This window comes from Myxine glutinosa, chromosome 3 (genome assembly GCF_964187855.1).
Source record: "Myxine glutinosa chromosome 3, kmMyxGlut1.1, whole genome shotgun sequence".
NCBI classification, from domain to species: Eukaryota; Metazoa; Chordata; class Myxini; order Myxiniformes; family Myxinidae; genus Myxine; species Myxine glutinosa.
Window position 1 is genome coordinate 91,333,527 of NC_136263.1, and position 27,669 is coordinate 91,361,195.

The 27,669-nt window shown below is 46.5% G+C and overlaps 3 protein-coding genes across 6 annotated transcripts in view; 1 reads left to right on the top strand and 2 right to left on the bottom strand.

Moving 5' to 3' along the window:
- GFER (growth factor, augmenter of liver regeneration) overlaps window positions 1–10,552 on the bottom strand; it is a 41,167-nt gene extending 30,615 nt beyond the window's left edge. Inside the window, exon 1 of one of the 2 annotated variants that reach the window (XM_068110510.2) lies at window positions 10,150–10,552. In XM_068110510.2, coding sequence (XP_067966611.1) covers window positions 10,150–10,332 — 183 coding nt within the window. In that variant the 5' untranslated portion in view covers window positions 10,333–10,552. The remainder of the gene's footprint in view (window positions 1–10,149) is intronic. The other variant, XM_068110509.2, reaches the window with a different exon arrangement.
- On the top strand, window positions 10,523–15,956 carry NDUFA3 (NADH:ubiquinone oxidoreductase subunit A3). Of its 2 annotated transcripts, none has more exons than XM_068110497.2 (4): window positions 10,523–10,652; window positions 10,857–10,931; window positions 14,787–14,864; window positions 15,710–15,956. In XM_068110497.2, exons 1-4 carry the CDS (start codon window positions 10,643–10,645, stop codon window positions 15,796–15,798), a joined length of 252 nt encoding a protein of 83 aa, XP_067966598.1. In that variant the 5' UTR covers window positions 10,523–10,642; the 3' UTR covers window positions 15,799–15,956. The 2 variants fall into 2 exon arrangements, with proteins under 2 accessions (XP_067966598.1, XP_067966599.1); XM_068110498.2 differs by having other exon boundaries at window positions 10,533–10,652; window positions 14,790–14,864.
- Window positions 15,957–16,009: 53 nt separating this feature from the next.
- TBL3 (transducin beta like 3) overlaps window positions 16,010–27,669 on the bottom strand; it is a 106,872-nt gene continuing 95,212 nt past the window's right edge. For both annotated transcript variants that reach the window (XM_068110512.2, XM_078774250.1), the window contains exons 21-23: window positions 23,637–23,795; window positions 16,727–16,817; window positions 16,010–16,527 (exon numbers count right to left, since the gene is read on the bottom strand). In XM_068110512.2, the coding sequence (XP_067966613.2) occupies window positions 16,143–16,527; window positions 16,727–16,817; window positions 23,637–23,795 (635 nt within the window). In that variant the 3' untranslated portion in view covers window positions 16,010–16,142. The remainder of the gene's footprint in view (window positions 16,528–16,726; window positions 16,818–23,636; window positions 23,796–27,669) is intronic.

A 27,669-nucleotide genomic window follows, 5' to 3' on the forward strand; every position in this document is an offset into this window, starting at 1 on the left:
GACATGTTGGAAAAGATGGTTCTATCTTTGGAGAATCCTCTAAGGATATTGATTTATCAAATTATTATACAAAGGCACAGGCTGAACGACAAAAATATAGTATAAGTAAAAATATTAATATGAAGAATACTTATAAATTAATCAATTATCCAAACCCTACAGATGCGAATGACTTAATTAGATACAGTGATTTATCACAATATATATATTTAAAGAAAACCACGTTTTGTTAAACAAGTAAAATTTACAACCACAACACCTGGTTATACTGACCATACACCTTTCCTCATTGAATTGAACTACCTGCTTACAATTGAATTTTATAAAGAAGGACATATAGTTAATATGCGAATTAATAAATGGGGGTATGATATGCCTGATTTAGGGTATAATTGGTCTTTTTCAATAAACATAGAAGACCTACATGATTTTAATCAGTCTCGTAAAGAGGAATATTATCCGCTTGGTGAGGATAAGGATTTATGTGGAAGTACAATTAATAAACAACAAATACATGGTTTTAAGAAAAGAAAAATATATGATAGTATAGCGATGGTTAGCATGACAAAGAAGGAAGGTAATGAGATAAGGATAGAAAGCCGAGGAATACAAACCGATTTGGTGGTGGGAAGATGGGGTGGTATTACCTGTCATAATATTAATCTCACATATATTTCTGATACATAAATGGCAGGAAGAAGACTACAAGAGAATTATAATTTTTGTATTCAAGGATACCTACAAGAAAAGGGTGCTCGGTATTACATACCTTATGATGTGGAGCATATACATGGGATTTTGTCATTAAATACTGGCCTTATACTGATATTGTTAAACCCACAAATCGCCAAACTTTGCACACGTATTTGTCTTGCCCTGGAATAGACTGTGCCCAGTTATGACGTCATCGGTCACGTGGTTCGGCCGCCATCTTGGAAAAACCGAAAAACTTTGCACCTCTATATCTCCGAAAGTGCTGAACAGAAAAAATTGAGACATGGCTCATTGTAAAGAACTCTCCATGGGGGAATAAAATATGTTAAGGATGACGTCATCGGTCACGTGGTTTGGCCGCCATCTTGGAAAAACCGAAAAACTTTGCACCTCCATATCTCCGAAAGTGCGAAATAGAAGAAATTGAGACATGGCTCATTGTAAAGAACTCTCCATGGGGAATAAACTATGTTAATGATGACGTCATAGGTCACGTGGTTCGGCCGCCATCTTGGAAAAACCGAAAAACTTAGCACCTCAAAATCTCAAAAAGTGCTGAATAGAAAAAAACGAGACATGGCTCATTGTAAAGAACTCTCCATGGGGAATAAAATATGTTAATGATGACGTCATCGTTCACATGGTTTGGCCGCCATATTTGTCCTAAATGGCCGATAAAAATGTAAATTCCGGCAAGTCCTCGGTCTCTGACCGATTTTGTCTGTTTGTCTGTTTGCAGCACTATGTCTCCACCTTTGCACGTAGAATCGCCAAATTTTGCACACGTATTTGTCTTGCCCTGGAATAGACTGTGCCCAATTGATGACGTCATCGGTCACGTGGTTCAGTCGCCATCTTGGAAAAGCCGAAAAAATTTGCACCTCTATATCTCCGAAAGTGCTGAACAGAAAAAATTGTGACATGGCTCATTGTAAAGAACTCTCCATGGGGAATAAAATATGTTAATGATGACGTCATCAGTCACGTGGTTCGGCCGCCATCTTGGAAAAATCTAAAAACTTTGCACCTCCATATCTCCGAAAATGCTGAATAGAAAAAAAATTGAGACATGGCTCATTGCAAAGAACTCTCCATGGGGAATAAAATATGTTAATGATGACGTCATCAATCATGTGGTTCGGCCGCCATCTTGGAAAAACCGAAAAACTTTGCACCACTATATCTCCGAAAGTGCTGAATGGGAAAAATTGAGACATGGCTCATTGTGAAGAGCTCTCCATGGGGAATAAAATATGTTAATGATGATGTCATAGGTGCCTCCATTATGACGTCATAATTCGACAAGTACAAAACTTCATCCGATCAAGATGAAATTTATTGAGCATAATCTTGGAATAAATTAGTTTAGAAAACAAATAATGATGACGTCATCGGACACGTGGTTCGGCCGCCATATTTGTCCAACATGGCCTATAAAAAAAAGTACATTCCGGCAAGTCCTCGGTCTCTGACCGATTTTTCATTTGACTGTCTGTTTGTTTGTTTGTCACCGGCCTACAGGTCACAATTTTCAACCGATCTTCACGAAACTTCACCAAAAGGTGTAGTTGGTCAAAAGCAAGAAGCCTATTGTTTTTGGGGTCAAAAGGTCAAAATAGGCCAAAGGTCACCAACTTTGCTGAATTTCTAAAATCCTCAATTTTCATCCAATTGACCTGAAATTTGAAGAGGACTTGCATATCTGGTAACTGAATTCAACCACCAAGTATTTTTGAGGTCAACATCGGCCTAATTTCTAAAATCCTCAATTTTCATCCAATTGACTTGAAATTTGAAGAGGACTTGTATATCTGGTCACTGAATTCAACCACCAAGTAGTTTTGAGGTCAACATAGACCAAAAGGTCAACATAGTCCAAGTTTCAAAAATCCTCAATTTTCATCCGATTGACTTGAAAATTGAATAGCATTTGTATATTGAGTCACTAAATTGGGAAATGAACTATTTTTGAGGTCAAAAGGTCAAAGGTCAACTAAAGCTCAAATTTTCAAAATGATCAATTTTCATCTGAAAAGCCGTCAATTTTCAACCGATTGACTTGAAAATTGAACAGCATTTGCATATCGAGTCACTAAATTTGGAAACATACTATTTTTGAGGTCAAAAGGTCAAAGGTCAACTCAAGGTCAAATTTTAAATATCAATTTTCATCTAAAAAGCCGTCAATTCTCAGCCGATTGACTTGAAAATTGAACAGCGTTTGCATATCGAGTCACTAAATTGGGAAACATACTATTTTTGAGGTCAAAAGGTCAAAGGTCAACTCAAGGCCAAATTTAAAAAATCATAAATTTTCATCTAAAAAGCTGTCAATTCTCAACCAATTGACTTGAAAATTGAACAGCATTTGCATATCGAGTAACTAAATTGGGAAACATACTATTTTTGAGGTCAAAAGGTCAAAGGTCAACTCATGTTCAAACTTCCAAAATCATCACTTTTTATCTGAAAAACCATCAATTTTCATCCGATTGACTTGAAAATTGAACAGCATTTGCACAATGAGTCACTAAATAGGGAAACCAACTATTTTTGAGGTCAAAAGGTCAAAGGTCAACTCAAGGTCAACCTTCCAAAATCATCATTTTTCATCTGAAAAATCGTCACTTTTCTTCCTGTTGACCCGAGCTTTGATCAAGATTGTCAATTTGAATCTTGATGAAATGGACAATTTGCTGTATCAATGGAATTTTTTTTTCTTGGGGAGGGGGGGGGGGGGTTTGCAAGTATCGTGCTCCGCATGACGTCTTCTTGTTTGTTTGTTTGTGAACAATATATCTCAAAAAGCTGTAGACGGATTCGGACGATATTTGGCAGAGAGATAGCGTATGTGACAAGGACAAAATGAATAGATTTTGGTGAAGATCCGGATTCGGATCCAGCTACTGAATTTTTTAAGTGATTCTTCACCATTGGGAGATAGGGCCAAAAACTATAAATAGCAGGATATCTGAAAAAGTTATGGACGGATTTGGACGAAACTTTGTGGACAGTTTGTGTGTGTGACAAGGAAGAATCTAATCGATTTTGGTGAAGATCTGAATATGGATTCGGATATGAGAATTATTTAATGTTTCAAGTGATTCTTCACCATTGAGAGATCGGACCAAAAACGATACATAGCGGGATATCTCAAAAAGTTATGGATGGATTTGGATAAAACTTGGCGGACAGGTTGCGTGTGTGACATGGAGGAATTGATTCGATTTTGGTGAGGATTCGAATCCGGATCCAGCTAGTAGAAGTTTTTAAGTGATTCTTCACCATTGAGAGATCGGGCCAAAAACGATACATAGCAGAAAATCTCAAAAATTAGTGCACAGATGATTTTGATTAAATATGATTCTGTATTGTGATTTTGTTGTCTACTCTGGGATACAAAACGTAAACTGTTCACAAGGCGGAGGTATGCTCTCTACTGAGTGCCGTTATAGTTTTTTGTTTGTCCGGGTGATATCTCAGCCACCCTTTGAGCTAGGAAGCTGAAATTTTGGCACAATAGTGATTAATAGCAGGATATTTAGCTTTGGATATTAATATTAATATTATTAATATTAATAGGATATTATTTTTTAACAGGATATTAATAGCAGGAAGCAAGTGCTTTGGCAAAAACTATTTTTTGCTTTTTGATTAATCAATTAATTGATTAATTACTTAATTATTATCGATTAATGAAGTACTTATTTCCTTTCTTATCTGGGCATTATCTCAGGCACCTTTTGATCTAGGAAGCTTATATTTGGACATGACAATGACCAAGTGATTTCGTCTTAAAGGATTTTTGATTATTTTTGATTTATTGATTAATCAATTAATTATTTAATTTTTTCGATTAATCACTAATTTGATTAATTTTCAAAAAGTTAAAGCTTCAGATGAAACACTGGAGGTTGAGGTATGCTATTAGCCAATTGATTAAGAAATTATTTTATGATTATCATTTATTGATTTCAATTACGCAATGAATCAATCAACTATTGTACACCTCTCCCTCCCAATTCCATTGTGGCGGGCACAAGGGGCAATAATTCCGCGCACCAGTGGGTGGCGCGAGCGCCCAGGCGGGGACCGATGGCACATGCCCCGCCCTTCGACCGATCGGCCACGCCCGGGGACAAGGCGTGGCCTCGGCACATATATGCGGGCTCTAAGCTCGAGCCCGCCCAATGCTGCAGTTCAAGCTTTCGAAATAAAGTCTCTTTTGGTTTTAACAAACGCATTGTGGCCTACCTCTTTGGCAAGCAAGTTGTGTGCGCAGCACCACACTTCACTGGTGACCCCGATTGGTTCAGCCGTTGCTGACCACCGAACGCGCCATGGCCACCAACGCCGTCGCAGTAAAACTCCCAGAGTTTTGGGAATCCCAGGCCGACGTGTGGTTTGTGCAGGCCGAAGCGCAATTTCAGCTTTGAGGCATAACGGCGGACGAGACCCGTTACTACCACGTGGTCGCCGCCCTCGGGCCCGGCACTGCTGCCCGAGTCGTGTCCATCCTGCGGCACCCGCCGGTCGACCACAAGTACGAGGCGCTCAAACGTGTCATCGCCACGTTTGGCCTCACGGAGACGAACGGGCCGACCGCCTCCTGGACCTTCCCGAACTCGGCGACACAGGACCATCCGTGCGGATGGATTTTATGCTGTCGCTGCTTGGTGACCAGGCCCCGGATTTCTTATTCCGGGCGCTTTTCCTACGCCAGCTACCTCTACAGGTACGCCTCGCGCTGGCCGGTTCCAAAATAAGGGAACCTCGCGCCCTGGCCGTAGAGGCCGACAAGTTCTTCGCGGCTTGCGACACGCGGTCGAGTTATGGTGCTGCCATCGTGGATCCCGGGGCAGAGGCTACAGCGTCCCTCGTGGCCGCTGCCGCGCCCACCACCACCGCCGCCGAGAACACCGCGGCCCGCCGCCGCCGCAAGCCTGGTGCTATTTCCACGCCAGGTTCGGCCACAAGGCTAAGAAGTGTTGCCCGCCATGCTCGTTTGACAAGTCGGGAAACGACCGGGCCGGCGCTCATTAGCGGCCCTGAGTGTGGGCCATTCCGGCAGCCTCCTATTCATCACGGACACCTTGTCCGGGCGCCGTTTCCTCTGCGATACAGGAGCGCAGGTAAGCGTCATCCCCGCCTCCACGTCCGACAAGCGAACCGCGGGCCGGGGCCCCGCTTTGCTTGCCGCCAACGGTACACCCATCCGCACGTTCGGAAAGCGCTGCCTCTCCCTGCGGTTCGGAGGGCAGCGCTTTCAATGGTCGTTCGTGACCGCCAGCGTGCCAATGGCATTGCTTGGTGCGGACTTCCTATGTGCGAATGGGTTGTTGGTCGACGTGAAGCGCAGACGGCTCGTCCAGGCCGAAACCTTTAGCTCGCTCGCTTGTTCGCTGAGCAGCTCGTTGAGCGGCTCACTGAGCGGCTCACCGAGCGGCTTGCCAAGCGGCTTGCTGCAAGGTTCCGTCCCGGCGAGTTTGGTTTGCACGCTTCGGCAGCGAACGACTTTACCCGCCTCCTCGCCAGTTTCCCGGCCCTCACGCGGGCCCACCTTCTCAGCGGTGGCCGTTAAACACGGGGTGGAGCACCACATCCCCACGGTCGGGCCGCCAGTCTATGCCCGGGCACGCCGGCTCGAGCCCACGAAGCTCGCCGTGGCGAAAGCGGAGTTCGCCACGCTGTAGCGGCTGGGGATCGTGCGGCGCTCCAACAGCGCTTGGGCTTCTCCTCTGCACATTGTACCGAAGCCCGGCGGAGGATGGCGGCAGTGCGGGGACTACCGCCGGCTCAATGATGCCACCACCCCCGACCGCTACCCGGTCCCACACATTCAGGACTTTTCCGCCCGGTTGGCCAACACGACCGTGTTTTCTAAGGTGGACCTCATCCGGGGCTACCATCAGGTCCCCGTCCAACCGGACGACGTCCCGAAGACAGCCGTCATCACCCCTTTCAGCCTCTTCGAGTTCCTGAGGATGCCCTTCGGGTTGAAGAATGCGGCCCAGGCGTTCCAGCGGCTTATGGATAGCGTCTTGCGCGACTTACCTTTCCTGTTTGTCTACCTGGATGACATCCTAGTCGCGAGCGCGTCCCGGGAGGAGCACCTGCTCCACCTCCTCACGCTTTTCGAATGCCTGGGCCAGCATGGCCTAATCATCAACCCTGCCGAGTGCCGTTTCGGCGTCGCCACCATCGACTTCTTGGGGCACCGCATCACCGAGCACGGGGCCGTCCCTTTACAGGCCAAGGTGGAGGGCGGTCAGGGATGTCCCGCGGCCCCGCACGATCAAGGGGCTCCAGGAGTTCCTGGGCATGGTAAACTTTTACCACCGCTTCGTGCCCCACGTCGCCCGGCTCCTCCGCCCCTTGCAAGAGGCCCTTCGGGGCAAGCCGGGCAAAGGTGCCATTGCATGGTCGGAGCCAATGGCCGCGGCGTTCGCGGGCGCAAAGCTGGCTCTGGCCGACGCCACCATGCTGGCGCACCCGGCGCCCGATGCACCGATCGCCCATCGCCCTCACCACCGACGCGTCGGACTACGCGGTGGGTGCGGTGCACGAGCAATGGGTGCGTGGTGCTTGGCAACCGCTGGCGCTTTTTAGCCAGCAGCTTCGCCCGCACGAACGCCGGTACAGCACCTTTGACCGCGAGCTGCTCGGGCTCCACCTGGCGGTCCGACACTTCCGCCACCTGCTGGAGGGCCGCCCGTTCACGGCCTTCGTTGACCACAAGCCCCTTGTGTTCGCGATGGCCAAGGTCGCCGAGCCATGGTCGGCACGGTAGCAGCGCCACCTCTCTGCTGTGTCCGAGTACACGACGGACATCCGTCACGTGGCGGGTAAGGACAACCCGGTGGCGGATTGCCTTTCCCGGTCCGTCGTGCACGCGGTCCACCTCGGGGTCGACTATGCCCGGATGGCGTAGGCCCAGACCGCCGACCCCGGCGTCCAGGCCTTGCGGACCGCCGTCACGGGCCTCCGCGTCACCGAGGTGCCGTTCGACGCTGCGGGCACGGCCCTCCTATGCGGCGTCTCCCTCGGCCGGCCTCGCCCCATCGTGCCCGCTGGCTGGCAGCGCCCGGTGTTCGACGCCATCCACGGCCTGTCCCACCCTGGCGCGAAGGCATCCCAGAAACTCGTCGGGGCGAAGTTCGTCTGGCATGGCCTCAGGAAGGACGTCCGCGACTGGGCCAGGACGTGCCTCGCGTGCCAGCGCGCAAAGGTCACCGCCACACCCAGGCACCGTTGGCCCCGTTTACGGTGCCCGAGCGGCGGTTCGACCACGTGCACGTCGACTTGGTGGGACCTGTGCCCCCCTCGCGAGGGTTCACCCACCTCCTCACCATGGTCGACCGCACCACGCGGTGGCCGGAGGCCATCCCATTGGCGGCGACGTCTGCGGCTGAGGTGGCGCAAGCCTTTATCGCCACTTGGGTTGCCCGGTTCGGCGCCCCCTCGGACATCTCGTCCGACCACGGCCCCCAGTTCACCTCGGAGCTTTGGGTCGCGGTGGCGCAAGGGCTCGGGGTGAAGCTACACCACACCACGGCCTACCACCCCCAGGCCAATGGCCTGTGCGAGCGCTTTCATCGCTCCATGAAGGCCGCGCTCCGGGCCAGCCTCCGCGACGGCGGCTGGGTCGACAGGCTCCCCTGGGTCCTGCTGGGCCTCAGGACGGCGCCCAAGGACGACCTGCGCGCGTCCTCGGCGGAGCTGGTCTTCGGGCAACCACTGCGGGTACCGGGTGAATTTATCCCCGACTCCACGGCTCCTTGGTCCGCGGCGCAACAGCGCTCCGCCCTTCAGGAGACCGCCCGGAGGTTCGCCCCGGTGCCAACGGCACACCACGGTTGCCCTCCTTCCCACTTCGCCCCGGAGCTTCGCACGGCAAAGTACGTGTTCATCCGGCACGACGCCCACCGGGCACCGCTACTGCCCCCGTACAACGGGCCCTTCCGCGTGCTGGAGACCGGTGACAAGTTTTTCATGGTCGACATCGGCGGTGTCCCGGATCGCATTTCCATGGACCGCCTCAAGCCGGCCCTCCTCGATCCGGACCACCCCCCCGCCGGCAGCGCTGCCTCCGCGTCGAGGCCGCCCCCCGGCGGTCGGACCCCCGGCACCCCCGCCGGCAGCTCTGCCTCCGCGTCGAGGCCGGCCCCGGCAGTCGGACCCCCGGCACCCCTCAGCCCCGCTGCCCCCCAGCCCTGCACCCATCGCCAGGGGGCATTTCGGCCGGGTCATCCGGCTTCCCCGCAAACTCACCCTTCAGGGGCGTGGGAATTCTGGGGGGGCGCGTGTGGCGGGCACAAGGGGCAATAATTCTGCGCACCAGTGGGTGGTGCGAGCGCCCAGGCGGGGACCGATGGCACATGCCCGGGGACTAGGCGTGGCCTCGACACATATATGCGGGCTCTAATCTCGAGCCCGCCCAGTGCTGCAGTTCGAGCTTTCGAAATAAACTCTTTTGGTTTTAACAAACGCGTTGTGGCCTACCTCTTTGGCAAGCAAGTTGTGTGCGCAGCACCACACTTCACCATCTCTATATGCTTCCCTACAGCATTGCCGGCTGCCAAAGGCGCCCCGGAGTATGTTATTTATTTATTTTGCACGGGGGCTGTGTACTTTGAATGTATCTGTACTTGTTTTACCGTTCTTTTTTGTCCACCCTGTATTTCATAATTCCACAATTCACAAGTGTAGGGTGATAAGAAGACAATGTAAACAACATAAAACAGTTTTTCATTTCTCTGTCAATTAAAAAAAAATTGTGAGCACCACACACACACACACACACACACACACACACACACACACACACACACACACACACACACACACACACACACACACACGCACACACACACACACACACAATGCACACAAACACAATGCACACAAACACAATGCACACAAACACAATGCACACAAACACAATGCACACAAACACAATGCACACAAACACAATGCACACAAACACAATGCACACAAACACAATGCACACAAACACACACACAATGCACACAAACAGACACACACACACAAACACACACACAATGCACACACAATGCACACACACACACACAATGCATACACACACACACACACACACACACACGCACACACACACACAAACAATGCACACACAAATACACAATGCACATATGCACACAATGCACACAAGTTAGTAGTTTAAACCCCAGCCGAGTGATGTTTCCTAATTTGACAGTCAGTATTTAAAAGACTGCTCTGGAGTCTAGAGCATGGACAAACACTGATCCCGGCTGTCTGCACGCCGGAAATTGAAAATCCAAACAGAATCTTGTTCTCTACGACAGTTAATTAATGCAAAAATAAGATAGAAATATCAACATCAGTAAGAGAAAGTTAGTTTAATAAAGTTTTCATTGCGGATCCGTGTGTTATAACCTTGCTCGTCGATTCCTGCTGTCGTCGAATCCGCAACCAAGACGAGAAGTCGGTGCAGGCTCTGCAGGGTCGTGCACCACGTGTATCGGCGCTGTTATCGTTTTGATGATTACTATAACTACCCAACTTCTTATTAACACGACCCTCGGCATTCTCCGCACGGCCCTCCATGGGCGCTGCCATCTTGATTTCGCATTCGAGGCGAAGGTCGGAAGTTGTGCGGCTACAATACACGAATAAAAACTGTAAATGTGAATCTTTTATTATTCTTTGGCAAAAACATGACACAAACAGTTCAATTTTAGACAGCGCGAGAACTTAAAAGCGCAAAGAAGTCTGAACTTCCTCTGTTGAATTCTTTTAGTAAAGAAGAAGAAGACTAACAGGAAAATCAAGAGGCAGAGGAAGAGGAAGAGGCAGAAAGAAAAAACCGGCAGTGTTTGCAGTTTGCGTCACGTGCAAAGGTTGCCGGCCGTGTCCTCTTCAAGCGAATATGTTGGGTCGTAAGTCGTATTGTATCCCGTTTTTGGTATAAATGTGTATCGTTTTGTCCGCATGAATATGTTTTTATTGAATTACCGTACGTGAACGTGTTTTTTTTACTGTACATTGCAGTATTTATTTATGAGGGCAAGCGGCACTGACGTCGTCTGCTCCTGCTGTACCATGATGTTCGCACCTTGTCTGCGTAACCCTGTGTGCTCTAGGGATGGGAGTCTTCTTCAGGAACGCCTGGAACAAAGAGCCTGTCATCACGGCATCCATTGGGATTAGTGTTGTGGGTAAGGCTGCGGCATTTTCATTTTCTTGCACCGATATTATCGGCAGACAGTATGAGTATCTATCTTTGTACAGTAGTACTGTACGGTATGCGAATACAGCGGAAGTGGGAGATTGCTACCACGGTCAATCACCCACAAGGGGCATGGCAGTGTGTTTGTATGACGGACCACCACCCACAAGGGGCATGTGCTTGCATGACGGACCACGACCACCCACAAGGGGCATGTGCTTGCATGACGGACCACCACCACCCACAAGGGGCATGTGCTTGCATGACGGACCACCACCACCCACAAGGGGCATGTGCTTGCATGACGGACCACCCACCCACAAGAGGCATGTGCTTGCATGACGGACCACCACCACCCACACGGTGCAGTGTGCTTACATGACGGACCACGACCACCCACAAGGGGCAGTGTGCTTACATGACGGACCACCACCCACAAGGGTCAGTGTGCTATCACGACCCACAAGGTGGAGTGCGCTTTCAGGGTGGACCACCACCCACCCACAAGGGGCAGTGTGCTTTCACGATATAGCTGCTTTATGATACAGCAGCTGCTGGTGCACTAAACTAATATGACAGCTTCTTTTAACAGCCTCAGCTGGTCCCATCTCGTTGTGGGGTCAGTCGACTGAAAGTGGCCAGAATGTGTAAGTGGTTCAGGAAGCCTGTGGTGACGTACCTGCTCTTTATGAAATGCATCATGTGATCTGTAACGTCCCACCAGGTAATGCGAGCAGACGTAGAGGACTACCTTAACGTCCGTTAGGAGTGCCCTGCCTGGGAGGTGGCAACCTAGTTGGGTCAGAAATCGAAAACGCTGCAATATGCTCATGTTTTTCACGAGCGAAATGTGCAGCTGACCGAGTCTAGACACAAATCCTTTGAAGAGGAGTGTCAGGATGGCCAGCAGACGCTACCGACCCATGAACAGATGTTGTCTGCATCAAGGGATTGTTAATGTCTACACACTAAATAAATTTTGTTAAAGATGAAATAGTTCACCCACCCCCTTCATTGGTGCCTCTTTAATCAGGTCAGTCTTTTGAGACTGCTACTGGTAACATGTTACCCACTGCTACCTGTCGCATGGTCGAGTTTTTGGCGATGAAACCGACACCGTTCACTGGCTTTGCAAGTGGGGAGGGTGACTGTCACCCTGGCACGACTAAAAACAACACCTGACAAAGGGTAGATGAGCTCCCGAAGGGAAGTAAGGAGATGGCGTCTCCTAAAAAACACCCATCCAGATTGGACCGGTTTGAGTCATACCAAAGACTTCAAAAATGGTACATGCTGCTTCCTTGCTTGACGTTCAGCATTTCAAAGGATAGAGCATGGATAATCCCCATCAGTTGGCATCCATGGGGAGGAGGAATTTCCCCCAGGTAAATGCCCCACTGATTGCGGTGAGAAAAGCGGCGCCATTGTTATGACATCGCTGGTACCCAGAGTATCCCGGGAAGTGACACTTCGTTTGTGTGTGTGAGTCCCTTATAATGAAACATGGTGTGTTAAACAGGTGGTTCTTCTTCATTTTTTATGGAAGGAAGGACATAGCCAAATATTGAAGCAGCTGCACTGCTTAAAAATAATCCAAACCAACAGAAAATTATAATTTTTTCAATCGGATCAAAAATTGAACCTAGGTGGTGTATGGGGCAACATACCGCTGCTTTGATCACACCAGAATGTTTTTATTTGCTGGAACGAAAACTTGCCTTTAAGAAATATGAGGATTTTAGAATTTCACAATACGGTATGTTTAATAGGTTAATGCTGTCTGTCGCACTCCCCCCCCCCCCCCCCCCCCCCCGTGAAACACGGAAATGCTCCTTGGAGACAATAAATTGCGTAAAGGTTGTTTCAAATTAATCCAAACATACGGGAAAATTATAATACTGCCTTTCAACCCGCACAATTTTCTATTGTGGTATGTTTACCAACTCGTTTGACAATGGGGTGAAATCGTTTCCATGGAAACGCTTGACATCTCAGAAAGACAATCGATCGTTCTGATTTTTGGTGAATCAAAAATCAATTTTGGTGAATATCAAATCAATAACAACTATTGAATCTGACCCAATATGCAAAACCTGTTCAAATTAATAGGATGAAAATTGATATTTATGTGACCTTGACCTTAAAATGGTTCTCGGTTTTTATTGGTGAACTAATTCAGTGACCCAATATGAAATTTCTGTTCTGCCTTGCAGAGTAGGCTGTAAACTCCTGGTGGCTGTAAACTGTGCACTACTTGCTGACTAGAAGTATAGTCTGTATATTGCAAGAAGATGATGTATAAGATGCTATGTGTGGTGTGCATCGCAAAGGGTCTAACTGGTCAAGCGGGTCTAAGGGGTGAAATGTCCAAATGGTATAGAAGGGGTATAAATGTCTCAAGGGTATGTTCCAATTGTAGTTATGGGTCTAAAGTGGTTGAAAGAGTGTAAAGGTCTTCAGAGGTCTAAAATGTCTTCAATTGGATCTAAAGGGCTAAAAGGTACGTAGTTCCAATAGTACATAATTAATAGACATAGTCACAGTCCAATAATACGTATTTACAGAAAAAACGTAGTTCAAACAGTACGTAATTAATAGACATACCCACATGGTTCGCCAGAGGCTTCACCTCTGAGGCTTTATCGTCCACCCGTGTTGTGGTTTTATATAGTCAATCAGATGAAAATTGACAATTTGTGACCTTGACCTGTGACCTCAAAAACAATATGTTTCCATATTTTGACTGGCTCAATCAGCAGGTTAACTTTTGTTAAGATCGGTTTAGAATTGCGACCTGAAGGCGAAGTTAGCAAACACTCAGGAAACGAATATACTTGCGAATCTTCAATTTCACAAGTAATAACAGTCGTAATGATTAATAAAAGTGAAAAAATTAAAAATGGAAATAAACAAGTATGGCCTTGTCCACTCTCAAAGCTTTTCAAAATATTCAATTTAACTTGAAGGGAAAAGCTTTATTTCATTTTCTTGGTCGTCTTTACTCCTTTCTCCATCTTTAATTTATTTATGCTTAATTTACTCATTATTCTGTAAAAAAAAACAAAAAAAAAAAACTGGTTTTTAAGATTGTCTGAAACGTTATACAAACGTGTGTGCTGACAACATAACTTAGAGACATGCACACTCACCTCTAAGCTGTCTCACCTGGGTTTGAATCTCAACCCAGCTATACATGTGACATTATTCATGTGCAGAGTGAGGCATCAATGTGTGCACCATCCATCAGGACATAAGGCCAGAAGAAGGGTCTTATTGGCACTGGGTGCGTTGGTGGACGTTAAAGATCCCGGGGAATTAACTGAATGATGTTGAATCGTGTTTCTAGACTGTTGTCTTTAGCGAAGATTTGGCAAGCTCTGGGTGGCACCCTGAATTTTCTTTTCCAAATTCCCACCACATTGTCAAATGGCAGGCCTGGGCAGCGTCCTCTCTCAATCGTCCTCTCTCTCACCCAGCCAACCTCCAAGGTGGGGTTAAATGGGGCTAATAAGGAAGAGATGTACACATTTTTAGGCGTTATGGTAATCCAAAATGACTACGCTGGATGTCAGAGCAATAACTGTTATAAAATCAGTTGAAACCAATAAAAGTTGTCAAGTTTCTTTACATGTTTGCTGAGTGGTGAGGGGGAGCATGTCATCACATAGTGATCAACTCGAGGGGAAATAGAATAGTACAAATATGCGCATTGAATCCGTTGCAATGGTGGACCCCAATGAAAAACAATTTGACAGGAAAAACCGACTCCTTTGAAGCTTTTAAAATGTATTATTAATGGTGGATATTATGGTTCTGATCAACGTTGTTGTTGTTGTTGTTGCAGCAGTCATTTTGCCTTTTATCAGTCCATACATGAAATATACAAGTATGGTGAATGACGTCACACCATTCACTTATCCAGGTATGTGTACAGTATTCTGTTGGAGCTTATGCTGGCTTTAACACCAACACACCGCACTCAAGTTGGAACATTGTATTGTCACATGTCTGGTGGTGAAGTTAATACAACGAGCTCCTTTTCCTAGGGTGTAGTTTTAGTGTGCTTGTTACCTCCGTCACCGAAGGTGGATGGAAGTTATGTTTTCACCCATCCATCTGTTTGTGAACAGGATATCTCAGTTGTGGACGGATTTGGACGAAATTTGGTGGACAGGTTGGGTGTGTGACAAGGATGAAATGATTAGATTTTGGTGAAGATCTTCAATCTGAATATGAGAATTTAATTTTTTTTTTTTAACTGATTCTTCATCATTGAGCGATGGGTCCAAAAACGATATATAGCATGGTATTTCAAAATGTTGTGGATGTGTTGGGTAAGTGACAATAAGAAGCCAATTAGCTTTTGATTCAGGTCTGAATCCAGATCCTACCTATCAGTGGGATACCAAACGCAAACTGCTCAGCCTAGCGGAAGTGTGCTCTGTGCCATGCAGAGTGTCGTTCTAGTAACCAATTGTTTTATTTTCAATAGTTGTATTAAAAGCTACGATGTTATCGCACTTGTTAGCACTTCATAACAAAACCAGCTGTTTTATCCAAATTTAGCTTGTGGATATGAAAGACCATGGTATCTGTCAGACTAGGCCAAATTCACTGCTTATGATTGCTGTATAAGTGGCACTAGCTACAATTGGTGAGAATGCCAGGCCGGGGTGTGGTCATGGTATAGGCATGATGGGAGAAATGGTCTTGAGCTGTATCTTGCGTGGTGTTTTTGAAAATGTTAACCATGTTTTACCATTGCAGTGCCTGTTCGAGATGATGGGAACATGCCAGATGTTCCGAGCCATCCCTGTGATAAAGTGGGACGCACCCTTGACTGGATGAAGAGCTGAAACAACTTCACTTTGTTATTAATGATGTACAAATAACAGCAGTTAAGTTCACCGCTGGTGGAAATGCAAAGCAAGATATTCCTTCAAATGTGTGTAACATGATATTGAACTCGGTACTGGTTTGATTTGATTATTAAAGCAGCTTCGGTTATCCATAAGCTGAATATGTTGTTCAATTATTTACTTCTCATCATTCAAAAGGACTCCTGGCTTCATAACGTGATTTATTTAAAAACAAAAGTCACACCTACACAGGTATTACTTTAGGAACACGATATCATATATCTCCGGAAGGGTGATTATAACAAATGTTGGAGGCAGGGGGAGTTACTGTGTGGTGTTCATCAGGAGCAGTTTTCTTGGAGACGTTTATTGGTTAAACTGGTGACTTTGGCTTTCTTGCATTTCAGGCCAATCTTTTCTACCTCTTCCTCTTCACCTGTGTCATCTTCTGTTATGAAAACAGGAACCTTATGCCTGTGTGTGGAGGTCCCTTTCACCTGTGTGATGCTTTCCCTGTCACTGGATTCATCATCGGAATTGTTGGCTTCTTTCTCCATCTCTTCCTCCACTGCCACCCCCTCCTCCTCGGCATCAGAATCCATCACTTCCGTTTCCTCTCTCCATTGTCTTATGGATTGCGTTGCATTCTCGGTGTGCAACACACCTTTGCAAGTGGAAGTGGTTGTATCCTCTGCATCCATCCCACTGTCTTGTGCCACCGTCTCCCTGCCCAGAAACAAACATTTGATGCCCAAGAACAGCAGTTTCCCAAATTGTCATTCTGACTTTCCACGTCCATCATATCTTTGCCATGCAAGAATATCATTGTACCACAGACAGCAAAATCATAACGAAAATCCCCAAGCACAGTGCATCTCTGACTTGTGATAAGGCCAAGGGTTCATAAGTTAAGTAACCAGCCTACCTGTAGTCAGGTGTCAGTCTCATGTGGTGCCACATGTAATCCAAGAACTTGGTTGCTTGTAGGAGTTTTGTTAGCCTCTGAAAGTGGCGCTCTGGAATGACATAAGTAAAAGTTTCAATACTTTTGAAACTTAGATAAATGGTTTGACTTAAGATCCCTTCAGCCATTCTCAAGTTATAATAGCAACGAAAACCTATCACGGATGGACGCACAGACAGACAACCCGAAAACATAATGCCTTCGGCGACTTCATCGGTGGAGGTATAAAAAGCAGACACTGCAGTGTAGGTCAGACCGCAGCATATTAGACACTAGAATATTACAGGCCAGCTCAGCTGGTACACAGTCACGTGAAAAAGTAAGCACACCCCATGTAAAGTTTTGACTTTTTCAACATACAGCTATTTTATCTTCATTTCAACAATATTGAAAGATAAAGGTGATATAATATAACAAATATCATGAAACATTTACATTTTGTAGTCCATTGTATAATTTAAATAAACATAAATGCAAATTTCGCATGTGGAAAAAGTAAGTACACCCTTGGCCCTTATAGGTGATATTGCCCCCTTTGGCAGAAACAACCTCAAGTAGGCGTTTCTTATAACTGTCTACCAGTCTCTGACATCGACCGGGAGAATTTTTTTCCCACTCCTCCATGCAGAATTGTTTAAGCTATGCAATGTTTGAGGGGTTTCTTGCATGCACAGCTCGTTTCAAATCCCCCCCCACAACATCTCGATGGGATTTAGATCCGGGCTTTGACTTGGCCATTCCAGAACCCTCCATTTCTTTCTTTTCAGCCATTCCTTGGTGGATTTACTGGTATGTTTAGGGTCATTGTCATGTTGCAAAGTCCTCCTTCGGTTGAGCTTCAACTTTCTGACAGATGGCCTCACATTATCCTCAAGCACCCTCTGGTACAATGAAAAATTCATAGTGGATTCCATGATGGTGAGCTGCCCAGGCCCTGATGCAGCAAAGCTGCCCCAAACCATATTTCCACCACCATGCTTTACAGTTAGTATCAGGTTATTGTGGTCAAATGCTGTCTTTGATTTTCGCCAAACATGTCTTCCTGTACTGTGGCCAAATAGCTCTACCTTTGACTCATCTGTCCAGAGCACATTGTTCCAGAAGTGCTGGTCTTTGCCTAGGTGTTCATTGGCAAACGTTAGTCCTGCCCTGATGTTCTTTCTGGACAGCAAAGGTTTCCTCCTGGCACACCTCCCATGTAGATCAAATTTGTGCAGCCTCTTTCGAATGGTAGACTCGTGCACTTTGACATCAACAGTGGTAAGAGCTACCTGTAGGTCCCGTGATGACATTCTGGGGTTCTTAGAGACTTCTTTCAGCATCTTGCGGTCTGCTCTCGGGCTGAACTTGCTGGGGCGGCCTGGCCTGAAGTTTGTTTGGAGATCCTTTAAATCCCTTCCTAGACTCGTAGGCATCTAAAACCTTCTTTCTGAAGGCCTCACAGAGCTCTTTTGATCTAGGCATGGTGACGCCGCACACTTCAACAACAAAGAGCAAACCAAACTAAATGTCTGAGGTTTAACTAAGACATTAAGACAGGTTCCTCCAAGATCCTCTCTAACAATGTTCTAATCATTTGCACCTGAGCTGGTGCACCTGATTCTAATTTTAGGTATTTGAAGTAGTGATAAATGTGGGGGTGTACTTACTTTTTCCACATGCGAAATTTGCATTTATGTTTATTTACATTATAGAATGGACTACAAAATGTAAATGTTTCATGATATTTGTTATATTATATCACCTTTATCTATCAATATTGTTGAAATGAAGATCAAATAGCTGTATGTTCAAATATGTTGAAAAAGTCAAAACTTTACATGGGGTGTACTTACTTTTTCACGTGACTGTAGATGGGCACTATCCAGGATTATTGAGCAAACGCGAGTGGCAGGATCTGCCTTTTGCAGTCTGCACACAGCCAAAGGTTTGTCCTTTTTTTTTTTTTTTTTTTGTCTACAAGATCGAGGCTCGTGAAAGAGCGAACATTAATCACACAGAAAGACAAACCGACACATAAAACATATAACATAGGGAGCGGTAGACAAGATGGGGAGAGAGGGGGAAGGACACAAACACAACATTTGAGAGCAGGGACCGAGAGACATCGAGACATCGAGAGATCTGAGAGAGGGCGAGGGCTTTGGGGGGGGGGGGGGGGGCGTGGGAAGGGGGCGGTGGGAGAGGTATAAAACATATGGACACTGCCAGGACTTCCAGGAAAGAAGTTGGAATTTCAAACAAGGTGGATCTGGGGTGAATTAGCGGGGGTAGAAAAGATCAAGGTTTTGGATGGGGGAAGATAAGAGATGGTGGTGAACAGCTGTTTTAAAGACCTGGAGGGAGGAGTGGGATTGAAGGGAGTGAGGGAGTTTGTTCCAGAGGCGGGAGAAAAGAGGAATGAAAGAGTGAAGGTGAGCAGAGAGCCGAGATTTCGGCAGTTTAACCATCAGAGGGTTGCTGGCAGATCTTGTGCGACCTGTAGGAATATTTGGGGGACAGAGCACAGAGAGAGCTGGGGGTGCAAGGCCGGAGAGGAGTCGGTAGAAGACAGAAAGACCACCTACCTGCCTGCGGTGAGTGAGTGAAAGGCCCTCAGAGATAGCTTCATCGCGGGAGATTCCAATAATTCTGAAAGCTTTGGTTTCAACAGCGTGAAGCCGAGCTAGGTGTGAGGCAGGAGCACCGGCCCATAGGGGAGAACAGTATTCCATTGAGCTGCGGATGAAAGCCTTGTATGTGGTGAGGAGCTCAGGTGTGCCGAGGAAGGACTTCGCACGACGGAGGATGCCCAGTCGGCGACTGGCTTTGGGGGCCAGCTTGGAAATGTGGTTTTCCCAAGAAAGATCATGGCAGATAGTGAGACCCAAAATCTTGAGCGACAGAACTTCTTGGAGAGGATTGTTGAGAAAGTAGATGGGAGGGTTGTCCAGTCGATCTTTTCGGAGAGACATAGTTAGAGTGTGAGATTTGTCAGGATTGAAAGACATGTTCCACTTGTTTGACCAGTCTGTGATTTTGTCCAAGTCTTCAGAGAGTGAGGAGGCAGCAGACTGCCGATCTGCGGGAAGAGGAATGGAGCGGCAGAGAGTGGAGTCATCAGCAAAGAGATAGAGAGGATTTTCGAGAGTCAGAGAGATCATTGATGAAGACCAGAAAAAGCACGGGGCCCAGAACACTGCCTTGGGGAACTCCAGCCTGAACAGGAAGAGGAGATGAGAGAAACCCATTCAGGGCCACACGTTGACGACGACTAGAGAGGAAGTCCGCCAGCCATGCGTGGAGATTTCCATGGATACCAAAGGAGGAGAGTTTGGTGAGCAGAGCGGGGTGCCAGACCGTGTCGAAGGCACGTGATATGTCGAGGGAGACAGCTCTAATTTCCTGTTTGGCATTGAGGACCTCCATCCATTGTTGAGACAGCAGAAGCAGCATGTCCAGAGTAGAGTGACCTGGTCTGAAACCAAATTGATGATCAGAGATCAAGCCATTGGAGAAGAGGAAAGATTTCATATCCGAAGCAATGATGGATTCCATGACTTTGCTGATAATTGGGAGAAGGCTGATTGGTCTGTAGTTGCTAGGATCTGTTTTTGCACCTTTTTTGTGCAAAGCGGTGATGTTGGCTGATTTCCAAGCAGATGGCAGTTGACCTTCAGCAAAAGAGAGGGTGAAGAGAACAGAGAGAGGGTGAGATAGAGCAGCAGAGCAGGATTTTAGGACCCGTGGGCTGATGCCGTCGGGTCCAGTTGCAGAATCAGAGTCGAGGGTTGACAGAAACTTTTCCACCTTGTCAGGAGGAAAGGACACGGAGTCCAGGAGCAGCAGGGTACGACTGGGTATGGTGGGTACAGAGAGGGATGGGTTTGGGACACAAGATTTAGAGGCAAACACAGAGTTGAGGCATTCAGCTTTTTCACGTGCGGAGTCAGCTGTGTAGCCGTTTGAGGTAAGGGAGGGGATGGAGGGGGAACAAACACCAGAAACGGATTTGACCAGACGCCACCAGGATTTGGAAGAGGGAGACAGATAAGAGAGTTCGGTCTTGAGAACGGAGAGATATTGTTTCCTGGCTCTCCTGAGGGTGGACACACACTTGTTTCGGGCTTTGTGAAAGGAAATGAGATTTCCTTCCGTTGGATTTGCTTTCCAGGAGACGAAGGCAAGTTGTTTCTGGGCAACAGCCTCACCACAAGATTCCGTGTACCATGGACGGGAGGAAGGGTATGACAACTGAAGACGAGATGGGATAAATCTGTGCATGAGAGAGAGCAATTTACTTTGGAAGAATTCCCAGGATGAGTTGATGTCAGAGGTGGTAGAGATGGGAGACCAGTCCAGATGATTGATGGCTGCTTGAAGACCGTGCCAGTTGGCCTGAGTGAAATGCCAGACTCGTCGACGCTGAGCAGGCTCCCTGAGGATGGTCAGAGAGATGTCCACTTTAACAAGGACATGATCAGATGATCCGATCGGAGCAGAAGAAGAGCAGCAGACATTTTCAGGGAAGTTAGTCATAACCAAGTCCAGAAGAGAAGATGTTCCGTTGACTGAGATCCGGGTCGGGAAATTGACAGATTGTGTCAGTCCCAGTGAGTCGCAGAAGTCCTTTGCTGAGGAGCCATGGCTGGTGAGAGAGGTACCCACACCCAGCCAACTGGCATGATGACAGTTGAAATCACCACATATGAGGAAGAGAGAGTTGGGATGAGTAGATAGAAGTTGGTCCATATCATCAGACAGCGAGATGTAGATGGAGTCATCACTGTTTGGTGGACGGTACAACACACATATGAACAAGAGGTGGGAGCGAAGGGGAAGCCGTAGCCAGAGGTATTCCTGGGGGTGAGGTGGAGAGAGTGCAGTGCAGGGCGAGTGAGGAAGAGAGTTTTTGATAAAGATAGCAACCCCGCCTCCAGGACGAGGCTCAGGTCTATCATACCCGGAGGAGGGAGTAGCCCGGGAGAGATACTATGGAATCAGAGACATCATAAAGGAGGAAAGTTTCTGTTAAGCAGATCACGTCTGGTTTGACAGAAGCAACCTGTATGGAGAGATCAGTTAAGTTTGAACTAAGGCCCCGGATGTTTGAGGTCCATACCGTTAATGAAGAGGAAGGGGGAGCATCAGATACAGAACAGGGGGGAGGAGGGGTAGGGTAAGATGTGGAAGAGGTGGAAGAGGTAGGGAGAGCTGTTGAAGGTGTGTCAGAGATTTCAGAATAGCTCGGAGAAAGGGAAGGATGGGGCGGACAAAAGGTTTGATGGTGATTGGGTGAGCCACAATGAGGTGTTATTTGAGGAGGGGGAAGAGCGAGGCAGAAGGTTGGGGGAGATGGAGGTGAGAGTTTGAAGGGGGAAGAAGCGGGGAGGACGCTTTGAGGAGGGGGAGTGAGAGGGGGGAAATTGAGAAGCAATGAGGGTGGGGAGATTTGAAGGGGAGGGGTGAGGGGGGAGTTTGGGAGGGAAGGGACAAGGGGAGGGATTTGAAAGGGATGGGATATGGGGGAGATTTGGAGGGGAGGGGTGAGGCAGGAGTCTAGGGGTGAGGCAGGAGTCTAGGAGGGGAGGGGCGAGGGGGCGTCTTGGCGGGGAGGGGTGAGGGGGTAGTTTAGGAGGGAGGGGGCGAGGGGGGAGATTTGAAAGGGATGGGTGATGGGGAAGATTTGGAGGGGAGGGGTGATGGGGAAGATTTGGAGGGGAGGGGTTATGGGGAAGATTTGGAGGGGAGGGGTGAGATTGGATTTTTGAAAGTGTACGATTTATGGGAAACGAACATTTATTGCAAAATGAGTTTCTTGTGACCTTCGAGTTAAAAATACGTTTAAGGACGCTGGATGGAGGATGGAGTGCAGGAGAGTTTAGGGAATGTAGAAAAAAAGCACTATAGGAGATGGATATTTTTTTTGGGATGAATTGATTTGGTGAGCAAGTCGAAAGCAGCCTTTTAAAGAAGAAGAAGAAAAAGGTGTTATAAAATATGACGGAATACATAACTTGAGGGGAAAGTGTAAACATTGAAGGTTAATGAGTGAAAACTATCTGGGGAAATGGGGGAGAAACACGTGGTCGAAGAACGAACGAACGAATAAGAATGAATAAACGAATGAGAACAGAGAAGGAAATGTTTTTTTTTTTTTTTTTTTTTTTTTTTTTGAGTTGAGATTTACACAAGGAAGTAGGCTATGGGTGAAAAGACTGGGAATACAGAGAACGAAAGTTATTGGATCACAAACGACGGACCGCTGAGAAAAACAAAGCCTCAAGGTTGTACAGTGCACACTGTACAAGGCCTCAAGACACGACACGAATTAACACGATTTTCAATACAGGTATGAAAGATTTGCACCGAAAAATCTTCGTCGGGACACAATATACGTACAACACCATAAATAAATACAGTTTTAACGAAAATACAAATGGGAACAATCACTTAACTTCGATTTCAAATCGTTCGCGACGCGGCAAAGGCCTTGCTCGCGACACGGCAAACAGACGATCAATTTATGAAAGATAAACACCGAGAAACAACCAAAGTTGCACACAATAACTTCACACACCGAAAGATAAATACAGTTTCGACAAAATACAATTGTGAACAGACTTAACTTCGAAAAACGTGGAGACCGTGTGGAGCTTCGAAAATCCCTGCCGCCGTCTCCAAGATCTCACGAGATCTCAAAATTTCGATTTAAATTTTCCCAACTAACCCTCGATAGGTTTGTAGACCAATGACAAGATGGTGTGGCACACACCGTTTGTGTGGATCATGTCAATAGCCGGTGTGCCACGTGATGCGTGAAACCGTAATAATGAAGGGGCTTGTGATTGATAAAAATGAACAATTGCTTGAAGTATGCAGATGTTCTCACCTGTGTAAGGTAGCAGTGACTCCACGGTGCTGCGCATGGCTGGCATGCGGAGCAGATCTTCTGGTGGAATGTGCCGGAAAGTGATGGATAAAATCAACTGTGCTTCGTGGCAGTGACGTGAGTTTGTGTTCCATGTCACACAAAATGTAAGCAAAGTGTCTGGAAGATAAAGGGTAGCGAGGAAAAGGGAAAGACTAACTATTTTTGCTTGAAAACCGTTTTAATGCACTCATATAACAGAAGGTTGCATTTTGATATTTTATTGTTTTTTTATTTTATTTTTACGTTACATAACTGCAAACAATTTCATCAGTATGACTGTAAACATTACGCAAGGAACATCATAAGCAAAAGCTTGAGAGCGATGTCCTTTAATAAAATGCAATATATTGTGATGCGACATCTCGATGGAAAGAAAGAGAAGAGAAGTTCAAGAAAAGAAGAAGAAAAAATTTAATATCACGTATGTGTCAGACTCAAATCATATGCCCTCATTATAAACATGCTGCATTGTTCAGACTCAATTAATGAATTCGAATTAAACATTACTATAGTCACACATGGGTAAGTAAAGTCACACACATGGGTGAGTAATTAAGAGGCAACAGTGGGGGAGGTGGAGTGGTGGAAAAAAAAAAACAAATCACAATATATTCAAATGAGATCAAGGTGTGTATTTTGATAAGATAATCCCTTTTAAACACGAAAAGTGTTCTTGGTTGGACATGTACGAGTAACTAAGGATAGCGAATTCTAGATGTCGGGTTTCATCTATCTATAATTCCAGTAATCTCTGTCTGTACGTTTGTACGTTTGTCTGTCTGTGACCGCTGTTTCTCGACAACCACGGGTCCGATATACTTTTAACTTGCCAGGTATATTGCTGGGGACCCGAGGATGTGCCTTTTCAAGGTTTCATATTAATCGGACAATTACTTACCGAGCTATGTCCAAAAAACGATTCAACCAATCAGAGAGCAGCGAACGATCGCGTGTGCCGGCGTTGCGAATGGACCAAACCATTCCATGTAAATAGAGGGGGGGGGGTTCTGTGGTCGTTGCGAATGGACGAAACCATTTCATGTAAATAGAGGGGGGGGGGGGATTGTCACTGTACTCGCAAGCCGTTCGCCGTTCGCTTTGGCGTTGCGAATGGACCAAACCATTTCATGTAAATAGAGGGGGGGGATATAATTTTAGATAGATATATAGTACGGGCATATATATAGTACGGGCATGCCCTAGTTTTATTAAATGGGACCAGTGTCTTATTTCAAAATAGTCTGGCCAACTTGACTATGGCGTCATAATAGGCGCCATTTTGTTACCCAATCAGCCACCAGCATTATGCAATCATAGCTATAACAAGTACAAAAAGTTTTAATTAAAACAAAAGCCGCGTCAATGTTACACAATGCCTAGATGCAGCTGTGCCTATAACGTCGATGTTATAGGCACAGGACATTCCTATTGATTCGATTACTTGATGTTATTTTTGTGCAAAGTGAAAATATATCTCGGCAATTTCCCGTGTGGCGACGAATTTTTAATATATCTCGGCATTTTCCCGTCTGTTATTTCAGGCGGTGTATGACTGACCATGCCGCGATTTAAAAAATATATATATCTCGGCAATTTCCCGTGTGTGGCGACACGTGAACAAAGCTATGCTCCTCTCTCCACATTATTGTGACGACGTATAAATTAAATATTTCATCGTGACGATTGTCATCAAATGGACGAATTTTTTATACTAGGGCATGCCCGTACTATATATATATCTAAAATTATATCCCCCCCCCTCTATTTACATGAAATGGTTTGGTCCAAAGCGAACGGCTTGCGAGTACGGTGACAATCCCCCCCCTCTATTTACATGAAATGGTTTGGTCCAAAGCGAACGGCTTGCGAGTACGGTGACAATCCCCCCCCTCTATTTACATGAAATGGTTTGGTCCAAAGCGAACGGCTTGCGGAGTTTGGTAAAGAAATCGCCATAGCGTGCACAAACGCGCAGGAAAGCGAAAGAATCGCAAATTAGTTTTAATTAGTTTTAAAACATAGTTTAACGCCAACATAGTTTGCCAACGTGAAATAAATGAATACGCTCTCAAATGTGCCGTCCGAGTCAGAGTCTGTTCGGCACGTTCGGCACACGTGATAGCTCGCTGCTCTCTGATTGGTTGAATCGTTTTTTGGACATAGCTCGGTAACTACTTGTCCGATTAATATGAAACCTTGAAAAGGCACATCCTCGGGTCCCCAGCAATATACCTGGCAAGTTTAAAGTATATCGGACCCGTGGTTGTCGAGAAACAGCGGTCACAGACATACATACATACATACATATACATACATACATACATACATACATACATACACACAGAGATTACTGGAATTATAGATAGATATCTCGGCATTTTCCCGTCTGTTATTTCGGGCGGTGTATGACTGACCATGCCGCAATTAAAAAAAAAAAAATCTCAATGGACTTGAAGTTACAGGCCTTTGAGAATTCATTTCGTTCTATAAAGGGCAACTTTCATCGGATTTTCTTCCCGTTTTTTTTCAACCGAGTCTAAAACTATGTTAGCGACTGTGAAAAATGAAATGAATGAATGAATGAATGAATGATCGTTTTAAGGCCATTTTCCCCGCTAGAGCGGGGGTTAGCCTTGCGGGCCCCATGACAATCATGGTTCCCTGTTTGAGGCAATGTTTTTTTTATGGCCGGATGCCCTTCCTGACGCCAACCCTTGGTCACGCTCTTACAATGCGCAGGGATACTGTGTACCTATTGTAAATCGGGGTACACACCGTAATCATTCATCCCAGCGAGCTGGTACTCAATTTGCCGACCTCGGAAGGATGACAGGCTGAGTCAACCCCCCTGGCGTTAATTCAGCGAAAAATGAAATGATATATCGAATTTGATTTGAAATAAAACTGTGTGAGAGAGGAAGACACCACGGGCCTACAAAACAGGCCTCAAAGCTATGCGAGTTAATAAAATGGTGGATATTTGTTTATATCCGCCCCATCGGCAAAATCCGCGTTTATATCCGGAGAGTTTATATCCGTTTATATCACCATCAAACCTTTTGTCCGCCCCATCCTTCCCTTTCTCCGAGCTATTCTGAAATCTCTGACACACCTTCAACAGCTCTCCCTACCTCTTCCACCTCTTCCACATCTTACCCTACCCCTCCTCCCCCCTGTTCTGTATCTGATGCTCCCCCTTCCTCTTCATTAACGGTATGGACCTCAAACATCCGGGGCCTTCGTTCAAACTTAACTGATCTCTCCATACAGGTTGCTTCTGTCAAACCAGACGTGATCTGCTTAACAGAAACTTTCCTCCTTTATGATGTCTCTGATTCCATAGTATCTCTCCCGGGCTACTCCCTCCTCCGGTATGATAGACCTGAGCCTCGTCCTGGAGGCGGGGTTGCTATCTTTATCAAAAACTCTCTTCCTCACTCGCCCTGCACTGCACTCTCTCCACCTCACCCCCAGGAATACCTCTGGCTACGGCTTCCCCTTCGCTCCCACCTCTTGTTCATATGTGTGTTGTACCGTCCACCAAACAGTGATGACTCCATCTACATCTCGCTGTCTGATGATATGGACCAACTTCTATCTACTCATCCCAACTCTCTCTTCCTCATATGTGGTGATTTCAACTGTCATCATGCCAGTTGGCTGGGTGTGGGTACCTCTCTCACCAGCCATGGCTCCTCAGCAAAGGACTTCTGCGACTCACTGGGACTGACACAATCTGTCAATTTCCCGACCTGGATCTCAGTCAACGGAACATCTTCTCTTCTGGACTTGGTTATGACTAACTTCCCTGAAAATGTCTGCTGCTCTTCTTCTGCTCCGATCGGATCATCTGATCATGTCCTTGTTAAAGTGGACATCTCTCTGACCATCCTCAGGGAGCCTGCTCAGCGTCGACGAGTCTGGCATTTCACTCAGGCCAACTGGCACGGTCTTCAAGCAGCCATCAATCATCTGGACTGGTCTCCCATCT